At 35.5% G+C, this 26,706-nt stretch overlaps 1 protein-coding gene across 2 annotated transcripts; it reads right to left on the bottom strand.

The window, feature by feature from the left end:
• Positions 1–690: 690 nt before the first annotated feature.
• On the bottom strand, positions 691–26,706 carry Sobp (Sine oculis-binding protein). Of its 2 annotated transcripts, none has more exons than XM_053748981.2 (4): positions 26,461–26,706; positions 5,091–5,220; positions 2,479–2,660; positions 691–2,299 (listed from the first exon to the last, which is right to left on the bottom strand). In XM_053748981.2, exons 1-4 carry the CDS (start codon positions 26,533–26,535, stop codon positions 989–991), a joined length of 1,698 nt encoding a protein of 565 aa, XP_053604956.1. In that variant the 5' UTR covers positions 26,536–26,706; the 3' UTR covers positions 691–988. The 2 variants fall into 2 exon arrangements, with proteins under 2 accessions (XP_053604956.1, XP_053604957.1); XM_053748982.2 differs by having other exon boundaries at positions 2,482–2,660; positions 26,461–26,704.

The raw sequence follows: 26,706 nt of genomic DNA, 5'->3' as shown, positions 1-26,706 counted from the left end.
AATTTAAGAATTCAGTTCAGAGGCCAATATTTTTTCAATACAAAGATTCATCTATCTAGACTATATTGTAAAGAGGTAAGCATTTGTGTATTTGTATGTTTGAGGCGGGTATCCTCCGAAACTACCGAACCGATTTCCGAAATTATTTCACCAATAGAAAGGTACATTATCCAAGATTGCTGTAGGCTATATTTTATCTCAAAATTCCCACGGGAGCGAAGCCCCGGACAACATCTAATTCGAAATATTTAAGATATCAATGTATTTTGTGGTAGTCTCACATGTGTTCAAAATATAAATATATAATATTATTTTTTCACCTGGTAGGTATTTTTCCGTTTTCACATGTTTTAAGGACAATTTTTGCGCACTGGCGCCCCGTGACAAACTTATTAGTATTAATATTTTTGCCGAACACCTATTTATTCGTTTTCTACGACAATAACACGTCTTTTGCCCATGTCGAACATGAATTTAGTAATAACACATACGATACGAAATACCAATGTAAATTACTTCGCTATGGATACGATACAGTGTTTTGGTGATTCATAAATTCTGTGTTTTAACAAGTGTTTAATCGTAATAGTGAGCATTCTATTTATATATAAGACAAAGGTCGTTCGACGGTAGATATTCATTTTATTTATTTGGTTACTTAATAATTTCAGCGAAATTAAAAATCACCACTTTAATTATTAATACTTTATTACATGTAATACATAGACGTTAATAATAAGTTACTAATATCACATTTACAATGCGTCTAACGATTTGACAGAGCCACAACCCTTTTATTATACTTAGAATTAGGTATAATCTGTATTTATGTTAGTGGCCCTGCGATTATGATAAAAAGATTAAATCTTACCGCTAAAGACTAGCAAATTCACAGGTTATTGAACGCTGTTGATTAGGTATCGTGTTTTTGTGATATGTATGAAGACTATTGAAATTATGACATTAATTAGATTTTTATTAGGAGATGTTAAACTTGAACAATTTTACGTGTTTTTGGAATGAGGGCTTCGTCCTCCGCGGCCACGTCCACCAATCTCCGACGTTTTCGTAACGGTCTTGGCGCTTCTGTGGGCTCCCTGGGTTTTGTTACAATTTTCGCCATTTTATTCCCTAGCCTAGTAATTTTAAATTTGGGCAATGTTTGCTCGGGATTGCCTCCTTCAGTACTTTCACCTTCAGTTTGTTCTTCATTTTCCAAACGATCATTCAAGTCTTTATTTTCTTCATGATCAACGGTTTTGTCATCTGTAGATTCCGTAAGATTTTCGCTAACGTTCGTTTCACTACCTTCTCTTTCTTTGTTTTTATCACTATTAATTGTAAAATCTAAGGGTGCATCATTATCATCATTCCTAACTTCAGTTTTGACTTTATTTGCGCAGTGTGCTTGTATAAATGAGGTTATAGGTATCGGGATAGGGATAGGAAGAGGAATAGGTAATACAACAGGATAGGGAACTAAAACAGTGACAGGAGGCGCTTGGCCGAAAGCTGGTGGGAAATTAGGAGGCGGTGGAATTCGTGGCCTTTCATGGGGCATCGGCATGCCTGGTCGTGGCATGAAATTTAGTCTCGGAGGAAATATTGGATGCCTATGTTCATTGCCTGGACCCGTGTCCATGAAAACTGGCGGTGGCATCCCAAACATAGGGTTAGGAAAGTGTGGAGGCGGGGGGTGGGGATTAACGGGATGCGGTGGGGAGTGAATGGCACTGTGCCCCGTGGTAGAAGCAGGGGAAGACCCGTCCACTGAAGGGCTACACATTCGTAGATCTTGCGCCTTCGGCGTTGACGTCTGCCGCCTCACAGTTTGGGATGTCACTGTAGCTGAGCATTTCGACGTCCTCCGCTTTCGCAAATTCATCTTTGTTCCTTTAATAGTTTCTTTTTTCGTCTCCGGCGCTTTTTGGGGCGGAATTCTTTCTTCCGAAGATCCCTTTGGCTTCATCAGTTTTTCTGTCGGAGCTACAGTTATGAGTGGCAATGGTGGCGATTTACGTATTTGAACTTTCTGTATTTTGTGTTCTTCTATTTTTTCTGGATTGGTTTGTTTTGTAGTTTCAGGATTTGGGGATCCAGATCTTTCTGACGTGGGTGAGGCTGATCTGCTTTTGCAGTTCTTCAGCCATAGCTCTGGTGTGATTAGGTTGGACGTTGAGGCGGCGCTCACTAAGTGAGGATTAAGATCGAGGTGCGCCTGTGTCTCGCGACAAAATATGTGCATCTTGTACTGGTTTAGGCATTTGTCGGAACAAAACTGAAGCTGCGTAGCACCGTCCTGAAATGAGAAAAATAAATGTTAGTAACAAGATTTAAAGAGATATCAGTGATTTTAAACAGGTTTTTCTTTAAATTTATGTACTTTTTTCTTTAGATTGTATCGTTTTATGAAAATGAAGTGATGGATAAAATCATTTATTCGTCGAATCAGGGCCATCATATAATAATGATACTAACTACCTGGAAATCGACGTAAGCCACAGTATGCCGGACGTGTCGGCACCAGTCACACGTTTTGGCCCGCTTGAAGTTGGCCCTCCGAGACTGGCTGAAGCACAGCTCGGAGCAGAACGCAGCCCCTGCCTGCTGTAGGGCTCCGCCCTCGCCAGTGATGCTCTTATTGCACCATGAGCATTCGTCTGGAATTCAGAAATAATGGATTAGTTTTTATCTGTCGTCTAAATAAACTGTGAGAAAGAAAAAAATTAAGGAAAATTAAAGAAAAAAGTATTAGGTATAAGTTTTATCTAAGACAGAAGAAGATAATAAGAGAACTTAGAACGACAAAAAAGAAGAAAAAAATCTACGGTAAAATGTAGAAACGGCTAGAAGAAGAAGAAGAAGAAGAATTAATTGATTTTAGTTTTTACATAAATATAGCAGCTTTATTATGATGACTCCAAAGAAAATCTTTTCTGAACTTGTTTTCCCAGTCAAAAGAAGAATATATTTCTTGAAAGTTTAAGTTCCCGTGTATTTATTCAATATTCTAACAATATTTTCAAAAGCTACCTACACGTATTGATTGTGTAAATAAATGAGTCTAAAGTAAGCGAACTCGATCCATCTTTTTCTCGATTTAGTCTCGACTCTGACTATTATTGCAATATATCAATGTCCAATTAATCCTCAAATGATAAGAGTTTTCTAATAAAAAAAAACCCTGTAATTGTATACGTTCCCATTATAACAAGCGATGGCCGATGATAGCTCGTTAGGTTATGCTTATTAATTTCCGTTGTCGGGTAAAATAACACGGCAACGAGACTCGATACCCGAGATGACAAGACAACGATCGATTATGTATACTTATTGTTGTTATTCGATTCTGTTTGTATAAATTAATATCTGCACGCCAGGCCTTCGGTCCCGTGAGAATTTGCCGATGAAAATTACCGAACCAATGTATTTTTGCTGCTAACATACCTAGGTGCTTCTAAGGTTTTTGGATTGATATGATTACCGCCGCTTTGGCTTCAATAGTTAGAAGTTTTAAACAAAGTTTAAACTTTTACTGTAATACTGGAAAGCAATGGCGTAACTGTAGGATGACAATCCGACAAATAGTCACGGAGTCTTAGCCGTAAGGGGCACCTGTATAGGCCATCAGGCACTACTAGTTTGGTTCTGTTAAAAAAATTAAGGAAAATGGGTATACGTACACTGCTGATTGATTTTTTTCATAAATTGCAAATGCAGACACAATATTCAGGAACTGCACCACTCATCGCGCCTCACAATTAATTAAATCAATTTTAAAACTCAAAGATATGTTAACATTTTTAGAGAAAATTCACAAACAGGAAGAAACTACAGGACTCCTTTATGATATGTAAAATTAACGTTACTAAAACTGCAATTAGATATAAGTGTTACGCCGTTAGGTAATAAATAAGCTCCATAAACATAAAATTCCTTCGACAACGCTCGTAAAGGCGATATAATTTCAGAAATACAATACAGCTGTGTAATAAAACTCTCGTACCACGCGTGCAGAGTCTAATTAAGAATTACAGACACAGAGTATTAAGTAGGTACCTATAACCCGCAGAGCTAACAACAACATCAACTAACAATTACAAACCCTAGCATCTTTTCTCCATTAGATTTATTCATCCTCTCAACACATTCCCTACATCCACACATAGTTTATTCAAGCAAGCATTTGCCTTCAAGTAGGTACCAAATAGATACATTGGTATTCTGTCAATAATAAATCATCTACCATGTTACCACCGGTATCCAATACATGGCAGATGAATTCTCAATTTGTTAAGTCTCAAATTCAAGAACACCTTATCAATATATGAAAGACAACATATTGAAAAATTTTAAAATATACAACATTCATCAAAAGTTCGTCATCATTAATCAAAATTTTGAAGCTTTCAATTTAATAAAAACAGTTACTTACTTTTGCCTATTTATCAAAAACAAAATAGTTGAAATCTATTCCCGGAACGAAATCATTAGTGAGTATCCAACTGTGATATGGGCAGAGGGCAATCGCTATAATTTCCCGCCAAAAGCGCCGGAGGGTCAATTTATAAACGTAACTTTTCAAAGAACTACAGCTGTATGAACGAAGGGTGGATTTACTCAGAATTTTACTTGATGATGATTGTTCAATTTCGAAGTAAATATTTGATAAATTAGTTGGTAAAGTGATAGGTGATGGTGACTAAATGGTGATAGGGGCAATATTTCTACATGTTTTCCCTATTTTCTGCAAAATATATGGGCATAATGCAATAGAGTGTCGGTAAAACATAACTACATGTGTACCTACATACAGAATTTCCTTTGTTCAAAGTATGTGGTTATAGGAGTATATAAGCTAATCGTAAAATTGGTAATGATGGGCGCCAAGTTTAGTATCGGTAATTTTGTCATGTCGTCTTATCGTTTCTGACGTCTGCTGGTCTCTCGGTCTTATCGTCCAAGCCTATCATGGTGTCACAGAAGTCAAAACCATGAAGGTCACTATAAGAAGAGAAATATCTTATATGCCATACGTGCTCTTAATATAGGTTTCAGTATTAAAGAAGACCAAGAAAGTACCTAGTTACCTTTATTCTTCAGGTCGTTAGCTTGGTCTGGACTGCCGTCAGTCGCGCGGGAGGCGGCCCAGCGTCGTAACTCCAGCCGCTCATAGCCGTACCAGCCCAGAAGTTCGTTCATGGCTGTCTCCGCGAACTCCTGAAAATTTTACGGTAATTTTGAATATTTATTTAATGTATGACGTCTGTTCATCATTACAAATCTTCCGGAGGGCCTGAGTGCGAATGCCGAAAGCGTCTCTATATGCAGAGTCACGCCAGCCGCACTTATGACGAAAGTAATACCTCAATAGATGACACTCAAAAGACAACAGTAAGTCAGATGGATGCAAATATATTAGGTATGCTAAGAAAATAAAATGACACCTAACACGGACGCGGAACCTAATATTGCCAGGGGATAGAACTCATCAACGTATTTCAGATACTTATTAGAACAGTTATGTGTCTGTCACAATTTCAAGAAGAAAAGAAAATGCATTTGAATAGGTAATAGTTTATATAATTACATAAGGATACAAGAGACAGACAGTAATAGTATATAGGTAGATATATATCTACTCATTTCCCATACATAATTACAAGACCCACGCAAGTTTCATGTTTACATTTTTTTACCCATACGACGACATGAATACGATCGTTATTTTTACACAAACATTATACAAAATAAATCGAGATCTTGTGACCTGCTTACTACGAATTTTATTGCCGGTGATTACTGTAATAAATTCGAGCGATATATAAAACGTCTCGGCATGAGACGTTTTGGAAGTAAGTAGGTACAAAACGGGGGAAGTATTTGTGTCATTTACGTGGCAAAATATCAAGTAAGTTACCTTTCATGAAATATCAGTAACTTCACCTTTTCCGGGTGCGACGACGTCAAAATCAGGAATACCTTTACAACTTCTTTAATTATGTAAACATCACAGGCGTGTTTTATTTACATTTCTTAGAATTCCGTCTAGACTAGAGTAAATAAACTTTCACTATAATCGCCTAACTATCCTACTCACGTACCTAGGTATGGTTGACGTCGACTAGAAATGTGTGTGGGTTGGTTGTAATTCTTTTGTAAAATATTTAAATAAATGTAGGACATGGTTCTATTATAATCACAATCATCCATCCCACATAATTTCATTTGCAATTTATAATGCCAATTTTGTTACTCCGAATTAATATTTTGACATCAATCGCTATTTTACTAATGAACTCATAAAATATTACAAGAGTGACCCAAATCGCGGAATTACGTTTGTTTTCTTTCATGTAGGTATATAATTATGTATTCTTGAGCAAAATTAGTAAGTGACAAAAATATTAATATTTTCTATTGTTTTGAATTCTGATATTTATAATCATCTATATTATATATCCATATAACATCATACATCTATATTATATATCTATATATTCATATAAGCATCTCGTATTTTTAGGACTTTATTGTTTTAATCATACATAGATAATACTAATCTTTATGTAAAAATACTAGCCGATATAAATGTAAAAAAACCTATTGACTCTGACCGATGACCCTTAAAAATGCACAAGAACAACGAACGATCCTCAAATAAATTAATGGACAACGACACTATGAGGAGGCAAAAGCTTTTCCACTATAAATTTTAAATAACCTATATACTTAGATTGTAAGAAACCTTCTGTTTCCGCAAAGGCAAAGTCTTATGTTTATAAAATCTTGTAATTTATAATTGTGAAGGTTTTCCCTCAGTAACCGGAGCCCAATTATGGCGACTGGTCATCTTGGTGGACTGTTACCCTAGATCCTTGTCAGTTTAATTAAATCCAGCTTTAGTGTCAAGCAGATTGCGTTACACACATAATGAAGCCTTCGCTGATAACACGTCCAAATTGTCTACGTAAATATTCTATGTGTATTATTATTTTTATATATATTTTTATTTTATCCAAGGCATTAACATTATAATATAAGTTATGGTATCTTTAAAATTATTTATTGTGTGTTATTTTTTGCTAAATAAGACTATTTCCCATAAGAAACGTAGGTACATTTTTGTAACGTAATGAATAAGACAGTGTCTGGATAGTAACTGATTAATTATAAAAGTACCCACATGACATATTTCCCTTTTTACAAAACTTAAGTATAACTATTTCTACACTGCTTTTATGCTGTCATTTGGGTATACACATTAATCACGCCGACAAAGTGAACAATAATATCTTGAAAAAACTTGAATATAAATATTACAAATACTTGTAATAATATAACCGAAACATTGCAGGTCGCTGTATAGTGTTGTGTAATAATTATCACTAAAATCCACGGAAGAGCAGAAACATAACACTTGTGGCCATTATGCGAATTTTACTCGATCATCCTTCGCAAATGATGCATCCGAAGCATGGAATATTTAACATTGCATTTCGTATTAATTAGTAACGTTACACTCGGAGATAATTAAAAAGTATTACTGTTTATTCAAAATTGATTTTCTGTACAAGTCTGTTATCTTTCTTTAATCTTCGCATGTCCCCGGTTTTATTCGAGGCTGTGACGCCGCGAAACCTGGGGTCGGAGAAAAAAGAAATTATAAAAAAAATTAAGATGCGGCTCTGATTTATATTCCCGCTTGGACTTGCCCATCAGGCCTGACCAGATGTCCAATCCAAACAATAATGGTACAATTGGTAAATCTGACTCATATATAGTAGTTTTCATAGTCCACCACAGGCTTCCGGTGAAGGAAAACATCGTAAGGAAACCTGCACACTAGTTGACAGTATATGCGACTGCCTAGTGTGTATGCGACTACCTGCCACAAGATGGCGGTAAGTAGTCGTAAAAGTCATGTCAAATGCCTTTAGGCGACTTGAATAAAATCTGACACAATAACACACTTGATATAATGATGATGATGAGCTCCTATGTGTCGCTTAGCGAGGATAGAGTGCTTATAGGGCGGAACCACAAGCCGCACAATTTTTGCAATTCTTTAATATCAATAAACTATACCCAACACGTACTTTAGTCTATCTGTTGTTTCCTTATCCCAACTATTATTTTAAATGCTAAAGTAACTTTGTTTATTTGTTTGTCCTCTTCACGCGTTTTTTACTCAACAAATCTTCTTGAAATTACGCATACATATAATTAAGAATATGGAGAAGGACAGAGGGTACCCGGAAAAAACATGTTCCCGTGGGATTTGCGAAAAACCTGTATTCTTTTATAGCGAGGTGGCGCTAATCATAAAAACACTAGATGGCGCTGTATACATTTTAAATGCGATATAGATATTTTATTTCAACTATCATTCATTTCATTTCATCGGGCATTTAAGTGGGCTAAGCCGCGGTTAACAGCTAGTCACTTATAGATGTATCACTCGACTGCATAACTTTTATGCCCGAATGCGGTATATGTCGATATAATCGTGTCCGTGCGTGGGTCGGTGTCGGGTGTCGAACGCTCCTAAATTTACCTTCCATCGCTACCGCCATTAAAAGCATTCGCTTTATATTGAATATCGTGGTCTGGGGTTACCGTGACCGCGTGACCTGCGCCATATTTTGTTAATTTATTCACCACTAGCGCCCTGTCCCGGCTTGGCTCGGTTAAAAACATAATAAATTATATACCTGAACCTTCCTCAGGAATCACATGATCTAATTGTGAAAATCCGTGAATTCGTTTTTGAGTTTATCGCGTACAGATAGACAGACACGTTAGAGGAGGTTTGTTTTATAATATGTAAGGATATATGGATGATTTCATTAACTTTTAACTTAATTCGGAAGCGGTGGTGGTGTAATGGTTAAGACGCCTACCTGTGTGTGTATCGAAAGGTCCCAGGTTCGAATCCTACTCGTGCCATATAATTTTGTATACCAATCTGACTCATGTATAGTAGTTTTCATAGACCACCACTTGCTTCCGGTGAAGGAAAACATCGTAAGGAAACCTGGACACTGGTTGATTCTCATTAACTTGTGTGTGAAATGAAGGCAATGGCAAACCACTCCATTAATAATGCCAAGAAAGTTGTTGTGTGTGTTTCATTCCACGTAATAACCACGACCCTCAACCATGAGGAATACGACTATGAAGAAGAATTAACTTTTAATGAATTTATATAATATCTTTTAAATATGTTTATTCTTAGAAATTGGTTTATCCACTAAACTTTATAGAGCCGCCACAATCGACACAATGTACAACAGAAGAATCCGCAATATTTCTAAAAATATTGTAAATGCGAAAGTTTATGTGCATGTAACATACATACACGCAAACTTCTGTTACTCTTTCACGCAAAATCCACTGGACCGATTGTTATGAAATTTTGGTACACGGGTAGAATATAACCTGGAATAACACATGCATTTTATCCCGAAATGCCCACAGGACAGAAGCCTCGGGATGCAGGTAATATTATATAAAGGTAGCTGATTTTTGAGTATAAGTGATTTTAAGTATTCTATTTTCTTAGAAAATTTTCTGTGTAAAAGATTTCAACGCGCTCTATATGTATTTTCAAAGTATTTTACAAAAAAGAAAAATTTTTGACACACGCTTTTATTGTTGTCAAAGATATATATTTGCATTCAATACGTGAAACAAAAATCATGGAATCCGTGCAGTAATCCGTTGAGGTGTTCCCTCGTCGAGAGCCGATCCCGGTGAAGCACCATCAGGTCATGATCGTAACAATGCATGTCATTCGAATTGAACGTGTAAGTTACATTTCAGATCAGTCGATTGAAATATCTGCCTTAAAATTGATTTGCATGCACGACTCGTATTGGTACTAGAAGGATTCGAACCTGGGACCTATCGTTTCACAGATGATCGTCTTAACTTTCAAATTCAACAACAGACTGAATGTTACCAGAAACCGAGGTGACTGTGGGAAAATTATATTGTTGTAACACTATACGGGTTAATTTTAATGGCGGTATTGGCGGCGCTGCGGGCTTGCCCAATACGGAGTTTATGTATTTTATTATAAGTTTATTTACTTATGTATCAAGTTATATGGCATTTTTCTGTAGATGTTTCATAATCATCAAAAGGTATGTGAGGATTTTTTTTTAAACTGTCGCGTTTTGAACACATAACTACAATTATTACTATAACTTAGCGCAAGTGTTTCTCAGAGCGTATCGACCGCTGCAACCGCGCTGTCATTCAAATTTTATTTATAAGAATTATTTTTACTAACTTTAAAATAATATATATCTTTTTTTCTCCACAAAAACTTAACTTTAAAATAATCGATCTAAACTGTGGTAATGTGAATTTTATAAATGATTGATTTTGGAAACACTGTCAGAAATATAGGTGAGGCAGATCTTAGAAGCTGGCTTGTAACATATTTTATTTTCGAAACTTTTCATTAGGTACACTCATAATACTTTCAGAACCTGTTCACTCCTTAGTTCTTAGACGTGTATGTATAAATTACACAATATTGAGGTGAACACAAGTGGTGGTATGGTGACCCAATGACCTGATGGCTAAAGAACTAGTGGCCACAACACACCGTCACTGTGTCACCGACTGGAAGGGACACGTCATTCATTAGGTCGTTTACAGTTTAAAAATATCAGTACATTGATCTTTTTTTCTAACGTATATTATTATTATTGACCTTTATATTTTACATCCAGTAAATCATACTATTTCTAGGTATTAAAGCAATTTGCTAACTCCAGCCGCGGGCAAAAGTAACGAAACTTGATTCCAAATGTCATAATTATATTGAGATAGATTATAATCTTGTAGAATACTCAAAATTTGTTTAAACAAATATTTTTCTATCTTGATACCTGCAGATTTTATATTTTTCACCCTCATAGCATTCTCTGTATGACTCAAAGGTTGACTGTTACAATGCTCACAAGCTTTACATGCCACAGATTAAGTCTCGATCTTGCATATTGTCCCATTCGGATCGTGCTATCAAATTTACAACATTACTTACAACACTTTACAACATTTTAAACATAGTCTCACCAATTCGCGTTTCATAAGTTGGTCTATTCCTCTATTTCGCTACACTGTGGCAATGGAGCCGAGACGGCACACTGCAAACATATCCGATTACAGCGACTAGTGAAGCTTATAATTTACCTAATGCCTTGTAAAATGATAGTCACGCTAATGTACGGAAACAAATACGGCGTTCAAAACTAGTTACGTGTTATATTTTGTTATTGGTTTTAGTAGTAAAGGTAAATGTCGTTGGATTTTGCAAGCTTTCAATGTGGAAATCTATACATGGAACAAAACTAAATGGGCTACGTCTGTACATAGAAAATATTAAAGAAAAATAATTATGGGTAATTAAAAATTGAATAAAAAGGGGTTATTATGGGAGTAAGAGGCCAAAACAGTTTTTTTTTTAGAATTCTTGTCTATCTGTCAGTATGTTTTTTCGCGTATCACGTAAAAACTACTGCATGGAAATTGATGCGGTTTCACAGTTGGATTGTAGATAGTCTGACTTAAAATCTGGTATAGGTTTCATCGCGATGCGTTGCTTAGAATCCGACATATTGACATAAGGATCATTACAACTATATCTATTCAATTTTTTTTTAAATCGGCCCCGCATTAGATTAACCGTGCGAATATGTAACAGACAGGCTACTGCCTGTCTGAGTACTGTCTGTCTGTACAAATTTTATCACTTATAATATTTATATAGATGTGTGAATTTACGTAAAGTACAACGTTATTTTATTGTTTGAGTAGCAGTTTATACAGTTCGCTATCGCGTTTCAAAGCCGGACTATTTGCAGCGACCGGTTGCGCGTTTCAAAATAATTAGCTTATAAACATAGACATCAAAATTAACAGACGCGGCTAATGGCGAAAGTGGACCCATCAGCAATTAGCACTCACATTTATATAGGTGTTGTTATTACGTTTGAATTCAATTAATGATGATCACAGAAAAAGTCGACTATGTAAACGGCTGTTACACTTTTGGTTATATTTAGCTACATATGCGGGCGTAGATATGTGAAGAAGAATAAACATAAAGAGGATCTCCTCTTGATATCTATCACACACAATAGTATTTATCACTTAGGTAATAGGATATGTAAGGATATTCAAATGACTAACATGAACATTTGTACACATTAGCAAGTAAATAAGTTAATTGTGTTTCACATCGATATAATTTATAATTTAATTTATACGAGTAGCTCAGTGGTTAAGAACGCTGTTCCGGTAAGACAAGGTGTTTTTTCAAATCATTATTAAGTACTTTCAATATTAATAATAAGAAACTGTCCTGTCTAGACATTTGAGTAACCTGTATCTTTGAATGTTGGGAGAACTGAGTGCCGGGCGCGTGGCTCGGTTGCGGGACTATTCTTAGAGATGAAATAAGATCTCAGTAATATCTCATTGCTGAGAATTACCACTGTTACTTATATATTTATTTATACCCCTTTACACTTAAGATTTGTCAAAGGAGTTTATGGTAATTTTGAAGGTGTAGTCTGAATATTAATAACCACGCACGTTAATACACGACTTTTAGTGTCATGGAAATCTGTAAAATTTTATTGAAAAATAAAAAATATCCATCACGGTCTTTAGTGAGTGTCACTAAAAATTGTGACGGATATTTTTTATTTTTTTTATTAATATATATATTTTATTTTTAATATTTTTTATTTTTTTTAATAATATAATATTCATTTAATACATTAATTCTTTAAACAGATGTTTTATATCTACTTAAATATTGAATTTATTAAGTACCTGGAAAATTTCAACATAATAAAATTTTTGAAACATGACACACGACACAACATATCGATTACCAACAGCCAATTACTTACTTCATGCAACCATCGTATTTGTAATAAAATCAGATTTAGAAATTGTATCTGAAGACCATTTCATTGCCAGTAGTCAATAGAAATTAATGTTAAACATGTCACGATGAATTAACTTAAGTCAATGGGTATATGCTCGATTGGTTCCGTAATATAAATATTTCTTCATACTGATACCACAAAATGTATGATTTGATTACCACAGCAAAAAAAAATAATCTATAAACTCATGCTATTGGAAACATGTCCCCGAATAAAATTTAATGTGTGTTAAATTTTACACTGTGACGTTGGAAATTTAAATATTTTTAATTTGCATTGTTCTAGTCAAGTTTTTCTTTAAACTTTCCTATGATCAGGATCACATTTAACAAATTTTGAAAATTAGAATATCGAACACGTTGGTTTCTCTTTGGTCCGCCCTTTATGAAAATCATTACATTCTTGATTGCGAATTTGATCTACAAATGGCAATACTGGACTTCAGTCGTATATTTATAGCGACGACACCCGATCCCCGCATGTTCACGACGAGGGGGACCGCGGCATATGGTCTGCAATTTGTATTATTACGATTATTAAATTATTATTTTAGATACATTGATGAAATATAATATCTGTATTTTATTTTTTCATTTAATGACAAAACTAATAGCATTGATGTAAATTATGATGGATCAATAAGACATAGGTAATTACATTACTACACCTAAGTAAGCCTATGAATACAACACGTTTGAGAGTTTCAGATCCTTTTGGTGTAGCGAATCGAACCCAGGTTCGATTCTTTGGTCAATACGAGTAGTTTCCAGCAAAAGACTACATTTCTAGCTTTTTAAGAGTAAAAACAAGGTACATTGCACTTACATAGCATTACACATAGGTACCTAATTGCAATATACTACGCTTGCCTTATGAAATTTTAAAGAAATGACTACACTAAGTCATGCTAAAAAGAAAAATCCCATCCTAGTATTTCGTACTAATAAAGCTAATCGGTATTCTCTCGTAATTTGAAGTGACTATTCTCACGGTAATTTCCAACGGGAGCTTGACGTTTCATCACGAAAATCCTTTATAAAAGCATACACGGTCGGCGTCGGTTTTCAAAGGAGCCTGGATTACGGTGTTGCCAGTAAAACAGTCTCGCCGAAAGTGAGGCTCTCTCATGACCAAAACAAGTCTTTCGGTGTTGGATCAGATAGCAGCACAAACTTAAATTTGATCAGAAATAAACCAGTTAAGAACGTCAAGTTCGAAAATTATTCTGAAATATAGTGAAGTTTTAAACAGGATTAGTTCAAAACTTTTTGTTTTTAGAACTTAAAATCTAAATGAGATTTATAATACTGATAACGATCACAAAAAATATTAAAATTTGTTTTAAGATTTCTCTGAAAAATCATCATAATTTCATTAATTTATATCTATAAGAAGCGACCAAAAGTTTTCATCGTCCTATCTTACATACATAACATATATGTACTTGACAAGAAGATCTGGCAACCAGTGGAAGTTGTGAGCAAATAACATAAAATGGTGTTCCATGTTGCAGTCTTTATCATTATCATATAATTATAGAACTTCAGGTTAACGTTGTTTTAGTATTCAACGTAGTTGTGACTATATAATTTGCAGTACTATTTTTTTATGTATCAAACACACATATTATTTTATTTTTTATACATTACACGTGTTTTGCAAATAAAATATATTTTATAATACGTGCAAAATTCTTGAAAAATATTCCCGTACGTCTTGGTTAGGCGCGCGCGACACGGCTTTGACTCTGCACATCAAGCATTCTGTATGGAGTCAGGAGTAATGCACTGCAACCCGACACCCGCTTTGTTTCGCACCAGACGTTATAATGAGAAACATGTGAAACGTAATCGATTGACGGAAACCCGAGATGAAACACTACTCGAGCGCTCGCTTGCTTTGTAACTTGTGGGAACACGTTGATTGAGAACTTTAGAAACGAGATTCTGCGTAATGAATGCGAATATTTTGATTTCACAGAGCTATTTTTTTTAAGTTTTCTCTATTATTTTGTTGGTTTCTAACTGTCTGATTTAAGTTTACAAAGGTTAAAATTCATTTATATAAATACTCCTCGTCGGTTCCAGTTCCAACCAAATGTGTTGCGAACAAGCATCCCTTTTTGATAGACATTTTTTGTGTATTGTGTGTAAGTCAAATAAAGGATTTCTTTCTATCTCTCTGTAAACACTACAACTAAATCAAGTAGTAGATGGTTAAAAATCGTGTTATTGGCTTGGTTGGATGGTGACGATATCTATAGACACTCGGCCAAATCTAATGCAGACTTTCATTCATCTAGCTAGTTGCTTGGCCGTGTTGTATATCAATTGGTGCACACCACCATACATATACATTACCTAGACCTTATATATAAAGACTATAATACTCTTCTCAACATTTACAAATAAGTAGATCTTTAAAAGCAAAGTTATGTTTTACTTCAGTTTTCGTCCACACATCAATTAATATTCTAAGGAATCCAATGGCATCAATAATTGGTATCATATGACGACAAATACGCGCGACACAGCGGCTGCAAACATGCAGTGATTGATACCCGTGCGAAAATGTCGGAGATGGCTTTTGGAATCTTCTGAAGAAATATTTGTTTTAGTACAAGCGTTAATGATTAGCCCCGTTTTGAAATCAAATTTACTTTACTAAAAAGTTACTTCTAAAAGTTAGTAATGACCAACCGAATTATAAGAAAGATATTGTCGTCGACAAGGATGATATGCGAGCAAAAGGTCTGACTACTTGGGATGCCGACGACAGTGCGAAATGGAGACGAAAAAGTAGGAAAGCGGACCCTGGGCTCCGTGGTAGAACAGCTGAGGAAGGAACAGGGAATAAGATGAGAGAGAGATAGTATGAAAAGAAAGATCTTGACCCAGCGTGGTGATAGTATCATGGATAATACTGAAGACTACTGTAAAACTAGAGATAAGATGATAATGATTAAAGAAACTCTGCAACTTACAGAGTTTCCCCCTGAAAATGACGTTTTTGCTAACAGATTATGTAACTACATTAAATTTATAGGTAACTAATCAACGGAGTCTCCGTCATCAAACCGAAATAACTGGAAAGTTGTCAAATTCTTAGGTCTTAGGTAATTCCCCCGAAATTAACAACAAACTAGCATTTAACAAATTTAGTTAGATAGTTAGATAAATGATTATAATTTCTAATATTTTATCCACCATGAGAGGTGACCGGAACTACTTTCTATAATGAAATGCCATCGGTATCAAATGTCGGGAAATAAATAGCGGTGTGGTACCAACAGATTATATAAAACTGTTGACATTTAGCTGCATGTACAGCAGCCAACTATGAAACTTGAAGTAAAGGCAACAAAGGTCAATTTGGTAAGGTTTATGTACTGTTGACTGTACAATGCTGTAGTGATATCCGTGCGAATATTTGACGGAATTTATAAGGGAGATGTTTACTTTGTTCAATAACCGGTCTTTCCAAAAATGTCTTGAATTCACGACCGCATGTACATGTGTTTGTGGAATTTTTCGTCTGTCGAAGCATGTAGGTGCCTCATTAGTTATTTTAAATTCTTAACTTTCAGTTTTCACTTTGTCCCTAAAAATATATGAGTTCATCCGCAGGTCTGTATCTACTTCACAAATCATATTAGATCCTATGAAAAATGTTAGAATTAAAATCGTTAATAGTTCTTAATCTTTAATATGGTTAGTTCAGAAATTTTTAAGTACATGTGAAACCAAAACGTGAACAATTGATAATGCTTTAAGTATCTACACTGACCTTTGATACAATTTTACTAAGAGGCCACGGTCTGTTGGTTAAATTTTATCAAACTTGATGCTTAAAAGGAAAATTGAGAACGTCCTTTTCGAAATTTATTAAAAACTACGTTTATATTTACCTAATTACACATTTTATTACATTTACACGTAAAAGTGCATATCGGGGAGTGGAATCCGGTGAAATTATCGTGGATGGAGACGAAAATAACATAAAGGTCGGTGTTGGGTTTCAAAGATTATTATAGTGACGGCAGTCTCCGATGGCGCTCACTGGAGTCGGGTTACGTGGACACAAGGGAATGGTGACTAGTGTTTTTGTATGTTTGGCTTTTTCTGGACTTGTGGCGTGGTAAAAAATAGCTGTTATACAAATAATTTTGGCGGCAAGGTTATGATTGAAGTGTAACTATATTATTCACTCGTAACCGCTGAAGGTTTACGACCAGATATCGATGCTATACGTCTGAAATCTCTTTAAACTTTGATGACTTATTCAACTTATGCTGAACTAAATAGACTACACTGTAGAAGAACAATTTTAAATAAAACCAGGGCAGATTGATAATGAAATGCAAGTTTTCACCGCTTTTGCATTCTTATCAGAGACATATGATATGGCATATATATACTCTTGGAAATAAATTAGTAGTTTATGTACTTACTTTTCGTACAATAAACTTAAATAAACTAATTTGAGCGTAAACCCTTCCCTGATCATCTGTGAGTTTTTTTTTTAATTTATTTTTGACAAGTTAGTGGTCCCCACGTGCGAGGAGGCACTTTGTCAAGTAAAACCGTGGACCCGCTATCGAGTACCATCAGACGGTATCAGGTTTCCGCGCGGCGTCTAATGGCACGCCGATGTTTCAGTGTCAAGTTACATTGAGAAAGTTCGCAAGGACGTGTTTCTATGTCTACAGAGTTGGTTCCTCCTAAATAACACTAAGTAAAAACTAGGTAGGTAACCTAAGTAAATTACCTATCAGACAATTTCGGAAGTACGTCAAACTGTAAAAGCAGCAAACTTACCTACTAACATTTAACTAACGGATTTTAATTCCTATCTATCAACCCTTTACCTGACCGGGTTACTATTATAGTGTATTAACTAGGTACTATCGTTATAGTGTGACAGTTATTTGTATGTACTTATCTATTGTTTTTAAAAAAGCAAAGTAATAAATTTATTGACATTCGCAAGTTCATGCTCCAGTATAATGCTTAGTTTACAGTTAGTTTTGAGTCTATGTTATTGTCGACTAATTAAATTAAATTTTGGTTATAAAGAACTGATGTGATGATGAATATAGAAGGTTTATGTACCTACTTTATTCATCATCAGATAAAATAACTCATCGCATACACAGATAAAATATGATATGTGTACTAAAGTATCAAGTGTCATCAAAACGTCCTTAGCTAAAAAGAGCGAATATTTTCACCAATAAATAAAGCCTTTGCAATATGTAATCGTACACTGGCTATGACGTATCTAGTGGATTCGGACAGGTCGCTTTTAGCCCACTATCGTTTTACATAAACCCTATCATACATCGCTACAGAAAGCGATGGAGATTCTTTTGGGAAAATTTACATCTTTTTCATAGATATTTATTTAATTATTCTTAAGAGAACCAACATACAGAATAGTCGCTTAAAATTAAAATCGGAAAGCCAATTTTGGTTCCCACTAATAAAAGCAAAATGGAAGTAAATTTCTTTTTTTAGCATCTACAAATTTGGCACAAACTTAACCATATCCACGTTAGAGCTAAAATCCGCAGTCAGTGGTTACATTTATATAAATATTTTGCAATTTCATAAACGATAATTAAGTTAAAAATAATTAATTAGATAATCGACGTCTAATCGATGCAGCGCTTTAATCTATTACATCAAAGTCGGGATCCCATCAGCATCGACGTAATATTGGCCACAAGGAGGCTGGAGGCAGTTTTTATATAAGGAAAGTCTACGTTTAGCGTTAAATTACGGTAATTGATAGAGAGTACTTTAAATACACGGTAAATTAACATTTATATACTTACTAAAAACATTTCAACATCTACACCACTAAGAGAATTAAACACTAAAATGTCGTCTCTTCTTATTGTAGTTGGCACGGCAAGGGTGAGTTAACAACAGAATTTGTTGGTGAATTAACAATATAATTTTAACGTTTCTCCTGCGTTTTCTTCTTACCTTACCTATTTATTTACACAACTTAATGGTAAATATCTTAAATATCAGCCGGTACAACGTTCTTGGCGTGGTAATATAAGGTATGATTAAGATAACTTATGTACTTTCAAAGCTTGGTTTAGATAAGTGAACTTTATAATATTAGTAGCGGACTGTCCAGACTTCGCTCGGGTCATCGGGTCGGTCAGTCGGGTCAATCAAACCTTCTTCAGAAATCACACTATTAGTGAAATAAGATTTGAGTTTATAGCGTTCATACAGATAGACGCGATACGCAGTATAGGCGACAGGACATCTTTTTGACAACCTCGGTGGCGCAGTGGTAAGGTTCTTGCCACTGAACCGAGAGGTCCCGGGTTCGATCCCCGGTCGGGTCATGATGGAAAATGGTCTTTTTCTGATTGGCCCGGGTCTTGGATGTTGATTTATATATGTATTTATTATAAAATATAGTATCGTTGAGTTAGTATCCCATAACACAAGTCTCGAACTTACTTTGGGACTAGCTCAATCTGTGTGATTTGTCCCAATATATTTATTTATGTAAGGATTTCTTTATGTAAGGATGCGAGAAATAACCGTTCTGTAAACCGATATAGGTACGAGTATACGAATATCGCTGCAACAGTGTGTCATAGGGTTTACTGTGGCTCTACAGTTACCCGCCCCAAACACATTACGTATTGCTTTACAAAACTGCGGTTGTTATTAAAATTGTTTGAATGTGAGATCGTGTTACAATGATATTGTGTGGCGGAGGAGGCCTGCTTCGATTGCTGGACATAAATCGATATTGTTTCAAAAAAACTTTCGATTAATCGATGAACATGGCCAACCGGTAAAGTCCAATCTTTTATTACATGTCTTAACTTACTTGTAGCTTACACACTTACAGTTATATTTATTTCGTATATTCTAAATTTCATTGTCAGTCAGAAAACCACCAACAAAATAATCCTAATTGTCCCATGCAGATTCGGGTGAGTCTCAATTTGGTAGGATGCTCTATTACTAGTACGGAAACAAATCTACACATTAGATTATAAGTAAGTGTTTGTAGGGTATCCAATAAACTATTTATTTCTCGAATCCAATGATTGGATTATAATTTGGCAATCCAAACCACATAAAGTAGCATATTTCTTAGAAAATTCTCATGGATACCGAAACAACAACACTGGGTAGGTACTTACCGAAAATATCAAATTCACGTATTAAATTCGACGCTGTAGCTCGGGTATTTTTTAGTTTAATTAAAACGATTCTAATTAGTGTATAAATTTGAGAAGATCGGCAGAGGTTTCAATAGCCGGGTTTAATTATTTCAGCGCCGACACCCGACGCGGCATCGCCGTTAATTTCGGTGTAACCCGACACGCTGTGTGTCGGGTTTTTATCGTAAATATTATTTTCTGATTTAACTTTATTTTATACAGTACTAGCGACCCGTTCCGGCTTCACTTGGGAAAACCATAATAAATTATACACATAAATCTTCCTCAGAAATGTATTTAATAAACCCGCATCAAAATCCGTAGCGTACTTTCAAAGATCCAAGCATAGATAAGAACAGACAGACAGCGGGTAGCGACTTGGTTTTATACTATGTAGTGATATGTAGTGATCTCGTCTGTCTGTCTTACAAGACAGAGCCATCTACATCTTCGTGCGAATCTTAGAAAATCTGAAGCGAAGGTCGAATTGAGATTCATCAGGGACAGGTTGCTTTGATAGCCTGTCGCCTATTATGCAGATATACTTTTCCGTGGATTGACTTTTATAATCGTGGCGTTACTTGTTGTATGCGGCAAATGAATGGAAAAAGGTGAGTGTCGTGTCTTATCAAGAAGAGAAACAACTGACAATGGAAAGTAATTACTAGAACTACACAGACATGAGCCTAGCTCTTAAAAATTTCCATGATGTCTAAATAAAATAGGAAATCTAATACTAAATTAGAAGAAATCTAAACTTTGTTGCAATGTTGTATTATGTCAGAATAATGAGGGCAACTCACAGATAAGAACAATGTTCTTATATCTGTCGGGCAACTAAGGATGCTAAAAACCGTGTGAAGTTGAGGAGAAAATTATAGGAAAGTAGTCCCTGGGTTCCGATACTCCACGTAGAGAGAATCAACCGGCATAGTGCTCAGATAAGGGAGACAACAATATTTCAGAACCAAAAAACAAGACGAAAAGTTTCAAAATGCTTTTTAATTTATGGACGAAGTATATGGCTTTGTCCAGTATCCTCGAACACGATCTGGTATAATTAAGGTCTCCGAGCGCCGTTATTTGACGCGCGTGCGTCACCCACCGCTGTTTGACGTCCATTTTAGTGAAACTGGAGCCGTCTGCAACAATCCGTGGTAACAAAATAGCTACAACTGCAATACTCAGGACTTTGCTGAGGCAATCCAACCAATGGGAGCCACCTGCGTGTATCTTTCATTTGAGGGTGAATTTCACGACCGTTTTGAACTCCCCCGCGAGATGTCATTAGTGTTTATTAAATTATACCATACACAGTAATCAATTTAATTACCCTATTATATAAATAAGTAAAGAACTGGTACAATGTTTATTTTATAAATGTTTAATTAAAAAAATATATTCTTTATAAAAAAATGATTCTTTATAAAAATGATTCGTTATAAAAAAATATTCTTTATAAAAAATGATCCTTTATTTTAAAAAATATGCGTCACTAATGAAACGCTACACGCCGCGTTCAAACAGTCGTGAAATTCACACTTGAGCGTGATTTTATTAGACGATGTTTCCATTAAAAAAAAATTGGGAGGATTTAACTGTGATTTTACGATCAGCCGTAAGTATGATACATCATCTTTGGGAACGGTGTTGTTGTCCATCTGCTGTCAAAGCTTTCAGTCGTATGACATCCACGGGAGAATAGAGTACTCCTCAAAACAGAGCAAATCAAAGAAATTTGCTGACGTCTAATGATCTGCATAAAACTATCGAGAGTATTCTTATCCGTCATTTAATGTCGAGTGATGTTTTATTATTCCAATAATTTTATTTATTTTATTTTTATTTCTTCGGAAAACTAGGACTTTAGAAACAGAAACAAGATAATAATAGGATTAGAAACATGAAGCCACCAACATTTTTTATATAAACAAACAAATAAGAAAATTATGTTTTGATCATATTATTATGTCATTCCCATGTATTTTATCTATGGTTATTCCTTACAGTTTGACGTCAAGAAGTAATGTAGGTATATCATTCTAAATTGAAATTTGAATTTGAATTCCCGTGACCATAGACCAACCTCCAGTGATCTTCTTAAACTAGGTTCTAGGTAGTTATTCTATCATATATTCACCAAACCTAACGAACTTGATATTGAGACATTCGCATCGTATTATTCTAACAAAGCTGCATTCAAATCTAAGGTCAGAGCTAGATTTATCAGTCTGTTATTTTGAACAGCTTTGCCAGTGGAATTTGAACTTTATGCTCTGAACAATAAGGTTCTATTGCAAATGGAGACATTTGATACCTTCACGCACACCACCCGTGGCTGCTAGGTGGTGTATATTCACCCCCCTCGGTCAAAGATTATGCAATTCGTATGAAGTTGCAGAATAGATTAGCGTGAATTTTAAATATTTATTATTCGTGTTTTTTACAAATGTCTGTTTGGGGGGGGGGGTCAATAAAAAAAGAAATGATCTAGAATCTAGATCATTTCTTTGTTTATTCTTTTTTAGTTCCAAACAAAAACAAAATATTATATTATCAATCTTTACATTGTCAAAATAATAATTTAATACTTACAGCAAACTTAATATTTACAACAAACGAAAATTTAAAGGTACCTTTTGGAAAACTCTCATCTTAAAAATCAGTATCACAGTTATACGAGTAGTAATAGATACCTATCTAATTTTATTACTATTCCTTTTTTTACTATTACTGTTATGAGCCGTTAAGTGTCTCCCTGCATGTGTATTTGGTCTGGTCTTGTGGATAAATTTGCTCAGGACTCGTGCGTGCGTAACTAAAATATGTTCTGTTGTCATAGGATTTGTTTACCAAAGTCAAATTCACCTTCAGCGAAAGACCTTAAAAACAAGTCTAATTTTATCACGCACAGCAAGCACTAAATTAAAATGAGACGAAGATAAAGAGCAAGTCAGGAGGACTGCCAAAATGGCCGCCCATTGTGACTGTTACATTATTTAATTGGGCGTTGAAATCTAATTTATAATATTTTAATCTGCTATGAATGTGTTACATTGTGTTTTGTAATTGAGTGACATAGATTTTTGTGGTCAGTCGATCGAGAATCAATATTTAGAGACCCAATGACGATGTGTTTTTGTGATGATTTGATGTACAATAACTAAGTATTACTTGAATTGAAATATAAATAGGATAATTAACTCGAAATTTCTGTTTTATTAACTCAGAATTAGCTTGCCTCAGTGAGACAACATCCAATGCTCGTACATCATCAGTTAATCTTTGGCCAAAGATGTACAATGCATCGCATCGCGGTGTCGGTTACAACTGGCTATCGAGTTGCCCATCACACCCGCGTTGACTTTCCATGTTTGTTCGTGTTACCTTATATTGTAATTATTATATTATCTTGTGACAAAGGGGATAACATTATACAATGAATGTAGAAGGTGTGGTTTCGATGACCAGCTGATTGCTCATATGGTGGACATGTCAGTGGTGACCTGATAGTGAACAGTTTTACAATGTTAACAAATCATAAAGTAATCCTCATTGTGTAGTATTTAAAAAATAATAAACGGATTTTAAGGACATTGTCAAATTTTTATTTTATTTTTCTCATTTAGGGGCAATCTCCGAAGTCATCGGGCCCGATAAGTTTGCCAAGTTGTAGGCTTACCCTTTTATTCATAAAAAGATATAAAACTAAAGTTTATTTTGTCTATTTCTGTCGTCAATATCAAATATTGTAAAGTGCGATGGTGAAAAAATTTGCTTAAAGAATTTATAGGTTAGAATGTAAGGCTAGGTGATCGTTTAAAAAGTTTAATAATGGCCCGACTGTTTTCCGAGCTCCTTGAAGAGACCTTGGCCCAATAAACGCATTCATTGCATCCCGCATGTCTCATGCGATATGATTTTGATGCTTGCTTTGATGTCGTAATGGCGTTGCGGTAGACGATCGAGTCATGTTGACTTGGTTCCGTATAGGAATGTAACGTAACCAATGCAAAGATGCAACACATTATTATAGTGTTATTAAACTTAAAGTGTGCTTTATTTTTTTTTTTATGAATAACGGGATTCGATTAATAGTATTGTATAATTTCTGTATTTAAAAAAAAATCTGTATTTAAAAACCGATAAAATCTATTCCTTCTTTTCGAGTGTGTTATTTTCTAACATTGGTGTCAGATTTTGTTTAAGTCGTCCTAAACGCATCTGACATGACGTCTACCCACCACGTCTAGTGGCAAGTTATCGCATACACACTGGTGAACTTAAACTGTCAACCAGTGTGTCAACACACTCGCGTGTTAGGTACCATCAGATTGTCGTAAACCGTCTCAACTATACCTCAATTTCCGAATGCTTATTCCATGACATGCATCACTTGCATTTTGATACTGCAATTTGCATTTAGAACGAAAAGGGCTAGTAAATTATTGACATCACGATTCCTCGTGATTTCGTGATGGTGCATCATTATGGGATATTTTTGATCGAAATATTGCCAGTTTAGGATTGGAGATACAAGATTTCTATGTTAGTCAATTGCTTTTACGATATTTATCTTTCCTTCGTGTGCTACTAAGTATAATATCAAATTGTCAGAATGTCAGATTGTACACAATTTATAAAGAACGAAAGGTGGACTTAATGCTAAAAGCATTAAAAAACCATCAACCATTGGATCATACAGAGAATGCTATGTATGTATAATTAATACAGGTATAGCATGTAATAGTTTACAAATGCACTATAAAAGGTTACAGAACTGATATCAGTCACTTTGACTAACAGACATGTAACAAAACAGTTTATCTATAGCCCTCTTCGATTTTTCTCAATTCCAGCACCACACAGGCTGTGTGGTTAACTATGCCTTCAAGTTTCGCAACCTCTGGCTCTGACTACCTCGCACGGGACACAGACGTGATACTGTGTCTATATATTTTTTTAAGTAGGAGGAATTTTATATTACCTTACAGCATCGATACTATAATGTTTCTGTTTCAATACAGTGTTACATTTTGAAATTGGAACTCTTTAGCTCCAATCCAATCTTCCTAGAATTGTTTTTGTTGTTTTTAACATACTAGTTCGAAGTTTGTTGTTTGTTATTAAAATTATATTTGTAAATTACTACTTTTAAGGTTTTGAAATTTGTGAATCTCCACTCAAAGCAAAAAACATGACCACTCTATAGCCCTCTTCGATTTTTCTCAATTCCAGCACCACACAGGCTGTGTGGTTAACTATGCCTTCAAGTTTCGCAACCTCTGGCTCTGACTACCCCGCACGGGACACAGACGTGATACTGTCTCTATAATTTTTTTAAGTAGGAGGAAGTCTATATTTTTAAGTACGAGGATGATGCTGCTCGTCGCTCAAGGTTTGTATTATAAATTCAATTTATCCATACATTAGGAACAATCTTTGACAGAAGTCCGCACAGCCCACCCTCTCGCTATTTCTTTTCTATTTTAAATTGCCTGAAATCCACGAAAATAAAACCCATTACACACGGCCAGCTATTGAGGCCGCGCACGTTAGCGATACTATAAATTAGATCGGCCCCAAACCTTCACACACTTCGCGGGTGTCCCGTGACGTCATCGTGCGTGGACAGTGATGGGGTTATTGACATGTCAAACTATTTGCGTGGCGCCAAAATAAAAGCGCGTTACGTAGTGGCGACAGGCGAAAATCCACGATTCCGCGGTTACGCCTGCCTTACGTCCATCGGTAATAATCACATGAAAACAATAAATTCAAGAGTCGGCTTGCGGCCTGCCTGGGACGATCTCGAGTTACGTTTAGAGCAAAGGAACGTCTAAAATTACCCTCACGCACACACACACAGGGCGCACTAGTCAGCACGCTCGCACACCAGCCGCCGCCTATATCTATTATCAAAACATCCAACCACTCCGGTTACAGCGACCCGAGCGCGCTTCAGGTGTCGCGTTACACTCTTTAATGGCTGGAAAAGACCTCGAAAACGTGATATTACACGCGTTTTATTGTGTATAGCAAAACGTAATTAATATTGTAACCGTATACGGCATAATTTATTCACTGGAATAACCCCGCCCTTTGTAGATCCCCCTCCCGCAAGAACGAAATATCGAATTTAAAAATACGACTCCGTGATCTCGAGTTACCAGACGAGACGTTTCATCAAACAGGCCGGCTGCCAATAACACGACGCGGTAACAAGATGATTCTCCAAAGGAAATTCACGTCAATGTCAGGGAAATGTTTCGAGTTACTTACCTTGATTTCTTCTTCATTCTCCTTCTTTACGGGCCGCGGCGGTGGCGACGAGCTGGTCGGGGTTTTGGAGTCCATAATTTAGTTATTTTATACACAAGTTCATGTAATCACTTCAGGCACAAAAATTAGAGCAATCGATCACACGCGTAATTATTTTCTGCGTATTAAAATAAGTTTTCGCGTAAACATTTTTGTCGCGCGTTTTCCGGAGTGGCGTCGATACGTGATGCGCGCGTGGCGATCGTC

Source organism: Plodia interpunctella, chromosome 8 (assembly GCF_027563975.2).
Source record: "Plodia interpunctella isolate USDA-ARS_2022_Savannah chromosome 8, ilPloInte3.2, whole genome shotgun sequence".
Lineage (NCBI taxonomy): Eukaryota > Metazoa > Arthropoda > Insecta > Lepidoptera > Pyralidae > Plodia > Plodia interpunctella.
This window is presented reverse-complemented; position numbering and strand designations above follow the sequence as displayed.